Source organism: Palaemon carinicauda, chromosome 5 (assembly GCF_036898095.1).
Source record: "Palaemon carinicauda isolate YSFRI2023 chromosome 5, ASM3689809v2, whole genome shotgun sequence".
Lineage (NCBI taxonomy): Eukaryota > Metazoa > Arthropoda > Malacostraca > Decapoda > Palaemonidae > Palaemon > Palaemon carinicauda.
Genome location: NC_090729.1, coordinates 111,201,523 through 111,210,839, shown reverse-complemented (window position 1 = coordinate 111,210,839; position 9,317 = coordinate 111,201,523). Strand labels below are relative to the sequence as shown.

The 9,317-nt window shown below is 45.2% G+C and overlaps 1 protein-coding gene across 1 annotated transcript in view; it reads right to left on the bottom strand.

Annotated features, from left to right (window-relative positions):
- Positions 1 to 779: 779 nt before the first annotated feature.
- LOC137641396 (protein pelota-like) overlaps positions 780 to 9,317 on the bottom strand; it is a 74,283-nt gene continuing 65,745 nt past the window's right edge. The window contains exon 9 of the mRNA XM_068373918.1: positions 780 to 2,027. Coding sequence (XP_068230019.1) covers positions 1,933 to 2,027 — 95 coding nt within the window. The 3' untranslated portion in view covers positions 780 to 1,932. The remainder of the gene's footprint in view (positions 2,028 to 9,317) is intronic.

The window sequence follows — 9,317 nt, the reverse complement described above, 5'->3', positions numbered from 1 at the left end:
CAGACATAGGGAATGTGGGCCAGTCTCGACCGGAGACATAAAGGTACCGCATTTCCGCCCCTCAGGACATGTCCACATCCCGCCCTAGGAGAAAAAGCAATCCTGAAAAGATAAGGAAAAGAAATAAAAATTAATCAATGGCTAGTCTGAACAGCGGTAGAGAGAGAGACATCAACAACTCTCAACAGCCAAGAGCAAAAGTGACAAGACAATGCAGGTGCGTGTGAGTGGGGTAGTTATACCTCACTAAAAATCTTAGGGCTAGTCATCCAGCTTCGCTGAAAATATATTCCGTTATAGAGCGAAAAGGTTTGTATTAGTGATTGAACAAACAGGTTTAAAAGTCTTGCATGAATTATAGCAGAAGCAAGGTCCACAACAATGTTCTAGGGACAGACCCTTCATATGGTCAATGCCAGACACCTCTCTACCCAAGTTATAAAACTAGGAAGGACCAGGCAATAGCAGTAGATAACTCAGCAGGTATACCTATAGATTCCCACAAAATCCCCATCACTAACTAACTACAATGGTGAAGTTGCCAACACTTTGAGGTGTGAACTGATGATCCCTAGAATGTGAGACAGGTTAGTTTCCAATAAGGTACACATACAATATAAAACTTAAATTCTCAAACAAGCAAACCCATGGCAAGAGTTTAAATTTATAAAATTTTAGTTTCAAGATACATCTTAATCCCTTTTTGTAAAATGACAATGGATTCACATACTGTACTTAATCCTAATCATCAGGAATGAAGAGGATAAAGAATATTTACATAAAGCTCATGCCTGTATTTAGGGTAGCAAATACACAAGGGTAAATAATAAAAAATACATTTTTAACAAACAATATTACTCCACCTCCTGCTGGTTGTCAATATAAAATGTAAACCAAAGCCTGTGTTACATATGGCATCTGCTGTTTCATACCTTTACACCTCCATGATCACTTTAAAAGCAACGTTAACAATAAATACTGTACTTACATTTCAATAAAAAATACTTTATGACTGTATGCTATAGTATCGGATATTACCTACCTTCTGAAATACCACAGTGTCAACAATGGGAGGGCTACTCTGAAAGTTTTATAATCGCCTATTTTCAATTAGTTTTATACAGTATTTGAAGGAACACAGTGATGTTAACATGTCTACTTTATAATTCTAAAATGGTGATGCTGAAGAAACATGCCTTTAAATACATTTCTAGTATCAAATGCATTAAAATAGAATTAAATTAATAAACAGTTCCTTTCAATGACAGTTCAGAAATGCTGAATATCACAACAGTCAACCAATTCTTCAATACTTCTATTTCATTAAGAAGCTAAAACATTCGCTCACAACCTTATAATTATAATACCATTGAATATTCTCATAACTTTATAAAAGAAAAAGTAAGAGCATGAAAGTAAGTTATTCTCACAATATTTAATAAGAAAAATTAAGAGATTATAACATTTAAATAAACCTGAAGAGATCTATGCCTCATATGGAGAACTGCAGTACAAAGAAAATGTGAGCACTAAGGGTTCTCTGGCAACCCTATTATAATATCAGTATATTTAATAAATAAACTTAAAAGTTAATAATAAATATCTATCTGACTTTGAGACTGTAGCTATATTATTTGATTTTCACATATCTGACTAATTCGTATTTTATATCTTTCAGAAAAAGGAAAAAAATTATCTGATCTCTGGAAGTACACAATTATTCTCCACTCCCTATTGCCTTAACCCAATTTTAATAAGTATAATTGGGCTGTGGCTAACCCTACAACAATTACCCTTAAGCTTTTGCTAAGTACCAAAAGATTGGTTATTGAACACCATCACAGAAGGTACATCATCTTCTGGCGGTCATGCAGAAGAGTAAAGCAGTCCTTTTCTTCAACAGAAACAGACTTCTTTTTCCCTCAGTTGGAATCAATCGTCATCAGAATCCAATGCATGGTCCTCCTCATCAATCTCTGGCATGGGAAACCTGAGGATGGCAGCAACACCTGTCATCTGGTCCAACTCTGATTGGGTAAAATTTTCATCATTAAAATATTATTCTTTCAATAAAATGTTATTTTCATTAGTAAAATAAATTTTTGAATATACTTACCCGATGATCATGTAGCTGTCAACTCCGTTGCCCGACAGAAATCTACGGTCGGGATACGCCAGCGATCGCTATCCAGGTGGGGGTGTACACAACAGCGCCATCTGTGAGTAGGTACTCAAGTACTTCTTGTCAACAAGAACTCAATTTTCTCCTCGGTCCACTGGTTCTCTATGGGGAGGAAGGGCGGGTTCTTAAATTCATGATCATCGGGTAAGTACAGTATATTCAAAAATTTATTTTACTAATGAAAATAACATTTTTCAATATTAATCTTACCCGATGATCATGTAGCTGATTCACACCCAGGGTGGTGGGTGGAGACCAGCATACATGTTAACAAAGAAGCTAAGTATCCCGTATTTCATTTTATCAGTTATTCAAAATAACAAACATAAAATAAATAAGTACCTGGTAAGGAAGTCGACTTGAACTATTACTCTGCCTTTTTTAAGTACGTCTTCCTTACTGAGCCTAGCGGTCCTCTTAGGATGCTGAACGACTCCTAGGTGCTGAAGTATAAAGGGCTGCAACCCATACTAAAGGACCTCATCACAACCTCTAACCTAGGCGCTTCTCAAGAAAGAATTTGACCACCCGCCAAATCAACCAGGATGCGGAAGGCTTCTTAGCCTTCCGTACAACCCAGAAAACAACAATAAAAAGTATTCAAGAGAAAGATTAAAAAGGTTATGGGATTATGGGAATGTAGTGGCTGAGCCCTCACCTACTACTGCACTCGCTGCTACGAATGGTCCCAGGGTGTAGCAGTTCTCGTAAAGAGACTGGACATCTTTGAGATAGAATGATGCGAACACTGACTTGCTTCTCCAATAGGTTGCATCCATAACACTCTGCAGAGAACGGCTCTGTTTGAAGGCCACTGAAGTAGCAACAGCTCTCACTTCATGTGTCCTTACCTTCAGCAAAGCAAGGTCTTCTTCCTTCAGATGAGAATGTGCTTCTCTAATCAGAAGCCTGATGTAGTAAGAAACTGCGTTCTTAGACATCGGTAGAGAAGGCTTCTTGATAGCACACCATAAAGCTTCTGATTGTCCTCGTAATGGCTTTGACCTTCTTAAATAGTACCTAAGAGCTCTTACTGGGCAAAGTACTCTCTCTAGTTCGTTCCCCACCAAGTTGGACAGGCTTGGGATCTCGAACGACTTAGGCCAAGGACGGGAAGGAAGCTCGTTTTTAGCCAAAAAACCGAGCTGCAAGGAACATGTAGCCGTTTCAGATGTAAAACCTATGTTCCTGCTGAAGGCGTGGATCTCACTTACTCTTTTAGCTGTTGCTAAGCACACGAGGAAAAGTTTTTAATGTGAGGTCCTTAAAAGAGGCTGATTGGAGCGGTTCAAATCTTGATGACATTAGGAACCTTAAAACCACGTCTAGATTCCAGCCTGGAGTGGACAACCGACGTTCCTTTGAGGTCTCAAAAGACCTAAGGAGGTCCTGTAGATCTTTGTTGGTGAAAAGATCCAAGCCTCTGTGGCGGAATACCGCTGCCAACATACTTCTGTAACCCTTGATCGTAGGAGCTGATAGGGATCTTACGTTCCTTAGATGTAACAGGAAGTCAGCAATCTGGGTTACAGTGGTACTGGTTGAGGAAACTGCATTCGCCTTGCACCAGCTTCGGAAGACTTCCCATTTAGACTGATAGACTCTGAGAGTGGATGTCCTCCTTGCTCTGGCAATCGCTCTGGCTGCCTCCTTCGAAAAGCCTCTAGCTCTTGAGTGTCTTTCGATAGTCTGAAGGCAGTCAGACGAAGAGCGTGGAGGTTTGGGTGTACCTTCTTTACGTGAGGTTGACGCAGAAGGTCCACTCTTAGAGGAAGAGTCCTGGGAACGTCGACTAGCCATTGCAGTACCTCGGTGAACCATTCTCTCGCGGGCCAGAGGGGAGCAACCAACGTCAGCCGTGTCCCTTTGTGAGAGGCGAACTTCTGAAGTACCCTGTTGACAATCTTGAACGGCGGGAACGCATACAGGTCGAGATGGGACCAATCCAGTAGAAAGGCATCCACGTGAACTGCTGCTGGGTCTGGAATCGGAGAACAATACATCGGGAGCCTCTTGGTCATCGAGGTAGCGAATAGATCTATGGTTGGCTGACCCCACAGGGCCCATAGTCTGCTGCAAACATTCTTGTGAAGGGTCCACTCTGTGGGGATGACCTGACCCTTCCGGCTGAGGCGATCTGCCATGACATTCATATCGCCCTGAATGAACCTCGTTACCAGCGAAAGCTTTCGATCTTTTGACCAAATGAGGAGGTCCCTTGCGATCTCGAACAACTTCCTCGAATGAGTCCCTCCCTGCTTGGAGATGTAAGCCAAGGCTGTGGTGTTGTCGGAGTTCACCTCCACCACCTTGTTTAGCTGGAGGGACTTGAAGTTTATCAAGGCCAGATGAACTGCCAACAACTCCTTGCAATTGATGTGAAGTGTCCTTTGCTCCTGATTCCATGTGCCCGAGCATTCCTGTCCGTCCAGTGTCGCACCCCAGCCCGTGTCCGATGCGTCCGAGAAGAGACGGTGGTCGGGGGTCTGAACAGCCAATGGTAGACCTTCCTTGAGAAGAATGCTGTTCTTCCACCACGTTAGAGTAGACCTCATCTCTTCGGAAACAGGAACTGAGACCGCCTCTAGCGTCATGTCCTTTATCCAGTGAGCAGCTAGATGATACTGAAGGGGGTGGAGGTGTAGTCTCCCTAACTCGATGAACTGGGCCAGCGATGAAAGTGTCCCTGTTAGACTCATCCACTGCCTGACTGAACATCGGTTCCTTCTCAGCATGCTCTGGATGCATTCTAGGGCTTGATTGATCCTTGGGGCCGACGGAAAAGCCCGAAAAGCTCGACTCTGAATCTCCATACCTAGATAGACAATGGTCTGGGATGGGACGAGCTGGGACTTCTCTATATTGACCAGGAGGCCCAGTTCCTTGGTCAGATCCATAGTCCATCTGAGATTCTCCAGACAGCGACGACTTGTTGGAGCTCTTAAAAGCCAGTCGTCTAAATAGAGGGAGGCTCTGATGTCTGCCAAGTGAAGGAATTTCGCAATATTCCTCATCAGTCTGGTAAACACAAGAGGTGCCGTGCTTAGGCCAAAGCACAGGGCTTGGAACTGGTACACAACCTTTCCAAAGACGAACCTTAGGAAAGGTTGGGAGTCTGGATGGATGGGGACGTGAAAGTACGCGTCTTTCAGGTCTAACGAGACCATCCAGTCCTCCTGCCTGACCGCTGCTAGGACCGACTTCGTCGTCTCCATCGTGAACGTCTGCTTGGTGACAAAAGCATTGAGAGCACTGACGTCCAGCACCGGTCTCCAACCTCCTGTCTTCTTCGCTACCAGGAAGAGACGGTTGTAGAAGCCCGGGGATTGATGGTCCCGGACTATGACTACCGCTTCCTTTTGTAGCAAGAGCGACACCTCTTGTTGCAACGCTAGCCTCTTGTCCTTCTCCTTGTAGTTGGGAGAGAGGTTGATGGGAGATGTAGCTAGAGGGGGACTGCGGCAGAACGGAATTCTGTATCCCTCCCTTAGCCACTTCACAGACTGAGCGTCTGCACCTCTGCTCTCCCAAGCTTGCCAGAAGGTCTTGAGTCTGGCTCCCACTGCTGTCTGGAGAGGAAGGAAGTCAGAACTTGCCTTTTGCGGACTTGGAACCCTTCTTGGATTTGCCACGGTGACTGTCGGCACGGGTACCTCCTCTGCTGGAGGTTCTGCCACAAAAGGGCGGGATGAACCTAGTTGCAGGAGTGTCTACTGCTGCAGGGCGGAAGGGTCTAGGCACGGAAGGTAAGGTTTTAGCCTTACGTGCAGAAGATGCCATCAGATCATGGGTATCCTTCTGGATAAGAGAGGCAGCCATCCCCTTAATCAGCTCCTCCGGAAACAGACACTTGGAGAGAGGAGCGAACAACAACTCTGACTTCTGGCAAGGAGTGATACCAGCCGATAAGAAGGAGCAAAGATGTTCTCTCTTCTTGAGCACTCCTGACACGTACGAAGCCGCAAGTTCACCAGACCCATCCCGAATGGCTTTGTCCATGCTAGACATGATCAGCATGGCAGAGTCCCTATCTGAAGGGGAAGTCTTCCTGCTTAAGACTCCCAAACACCAATCGAGGAAGTTGAAGATCTCGAAGGCACGAAAGACTCCCTTCAACAGATGATCCATATCAGAAAAGGACCAGCAGATCTTCGATCGTCTCATAGCCAACCTGCGGGGAGAGTCAACCAGACTTGAGAAGTCGCCCTGGGCAGAGGCAGGAACTCCCAAGCCGGGTTCCTCTCCCGTGGCATACCAGACGCTCGACTTGGAAGCAAGCTTGGTAGGCGGAAAGATGAATGCAGTCTTTCCCAGTTGCTTCTTGGAATGCAACCATTCTCCCATAACCCTCAAAGCTCTCTTAGATGAACGTGCGAGAACAAGCTTGGTGAAGGCAGGCGCAGCAGACTGCATGCCCAGAGCAAACTCGGAGGGAGGAGAGCGAGGGGTTGCAGACACAAACTGCTCAGGATACAAGTCCCTGAACAAGGCAAGGACTTTACGAAAGTCTAAGGAGGGAGGCGTAGACTTGGGCCCTTCAAAGTCAGAGTGCGGCTCATCCAAGTGTGCAGCTTCGTCATCCGATACTCCATCATCCGAAAGCTGAGTAGGAAGTGGCAAAGGCAGAGCAGAAAGCTGAACGGCTGAATCCGGCAGTACGGGTGCATGCGTAGCTGCGGATCCAACATCATGCCGCTGCTGGTCAGTCTGCGAGCTGGCAACAACAAAAGCAGAGTGCTGGAGCGTGGGAGGGGCTGCGGTGGGTTGCGGAGCATGCTGTATGGTATGCGGAGCATGCTGTATGGTATGCGGAGCATGCTGCATGGGCTGCGGAGAAAGCCGCATAGTGCTGGAACCCGGCAGCTCTACAGCACCTTCCCACTGCTGATGTGGTAGCTCACGCATGTCAACGGATGGAGCAGCAAGAACATGCGTCTGGCAGGGTGGACTGCGCATGGGTGGTGGAGCTCTCACAGGTGGAGTGTGGGAGCAGGCAGCCGCAGTATCTGCTGAGCGCACAACCTCGGTGGGTTGTAGGTTAACAGGTGCAATGTTAACCTTCTCAGCATGATACTCCTGCATGAATGCTGCAAGCTGAGACTGCATAGTCTGCAGCATGGACCACTTAGGGTCTACCGTGGTTGGAGCAACAACAGACGGAGCAGCAGCCTGTTGTGGAACCACTCTACCTCTCTTGGGAGGTGTGCAGTCATCAGATGACTGCAGCGAGTCCGAACTGACCCAGTGGCTACACCTGGGCCGTTGGACTCGCTCGGAAGGGACCTTACGTTTGAGTGGTCATGAGACCTTGGTCCATCGTTTCCTCCTGGAAACTTCTTCCACAGACGAGGAATGTAAGGGCTCATTCGTCTGTTTGTGGATGGGACGATCTTTGGCAGATACGTCCGCAACCACTGAGGATACATCCGTGCGCCGATCAAGGCCTGCCGAACCCTTTGGTCCTTCGACATTGCTTCTCCCCTGGGCTTGGGAGCTTGCAAGAGGTCCCGGACTGGGAGGACGACTGGCACGCACAGATGTACCCTCATGCGCAACACTGACACTGACACTTTTCACATCACTAGCACTAACACTTCCCACTGCACTTTTCGCTTTCAGCTCTCTGACATCTGCCAAGAGCTGATTACGGTCATTAGCCAATGACTCCACTCTGTCACCGAGAGCCTGAATGGCACGCAACATATCCGCCATGGATGGCTGAGCACTAGTAGCAGGTTCGGGAGTCACCACCACAGGGGAAGGAAAAGGTTGAGGGGCATGGGGAGAGGAAAAATCCACAGAGCAAGAAGAACTCCTCCTGATTCTCTCCTTCTCTAACCTACGTGCATTTTTGAGGAATTCGTTAAAATCGAATTCCGAAAGCCCAGCGCATTCCCCACATCAATCTTCCAATTGACAGGATTTACCCCTACAATTGGAACAAACGGTGTGAGGATCTATAGAGGCCTTCGGAAGACGCCAAGCACAAGTCCTAACGCTACACTGCCTGTACTTAGGGACTTGAGACTGGTCAGACATCTTGAATTTAGAAGTAGTCAAGGGGGAATTCCAAAATCTAGCAAAGTTCGTTAACAATTAATCCAAATTAATTCCAAAAGCTTGCTAAGCTAATGATAAAGCTTCCTGAATAGCGAAGGCTAAACTCTAGAGTGAATACATCACCAAATCGTGAACAACAACTCCAGAATCAACAGCGTATCCAAGTAGGTCTTGCCGGCGGCACGACAGAGGAAAAATTGAGTTCTTGTTGACAAGAAGTACTTGAGTACCTACTCACAGATGGCACTGTTGTGTACACCCCCACCTGGATAGCGATCGCTGGCGTATCCCGACCGTAGATTTCTGTCGGGCAACGGAGTTGACAGCTACATGATCATCGGGTAAGATTAATATTGAAAAATATACTTTAAATAAAATAAATTTCATAAAAACAACCTTAAATTCCTGTACAACCAGATGAGCCAAGACAAATTTATTATTGAATTAGACATTGTTTATGTCATTCCCTTAGTATCATAATTTTGTATGGGAAGCACCTTGTTTGGCCATTTTTGAGTCACTCCTGAATTTAGAAATACGTATCAGGTACTGTGTATGTTGGCATATGGAACGACATTTTAATCTAAAAAATAATCACAAATTCCCAAAACTAGGGGTTGTCTTATACACCACATATAAAATCTGAGCCTAAACAGGCTGTATCGTTTGAAATCCAAAATTAATGAAATAGCTGATTTATATCATGCTTTCCCTAAACATACCACCTAAGACAGAAACTATTGTGTGATCATTTACGATAATTCTAAACTGTTACAAAGGATAATTGTACGTTCCATTTCCAAAATATTTTTCCTAACTTAAATGTTTAATTTTAATTTCATGTCAGCTTGTACCCACATCAATTATGGAACCATCAGGCAAAAAAAAAAGAAAAAAAGTGCAGTACCATCCACATCAATTATGGAACCACCTGTATTTTTTAAAGTATGGTAATAGACTAGTTTTAAATTAAAAGTTAAACAAGTATCCTAGGAATTGAACAATTGTGCTACTGCTATAATGTTTGATGTGACGGATATTGGTAGCTTTTGATAGTTAGCTGCTAAAAATACCT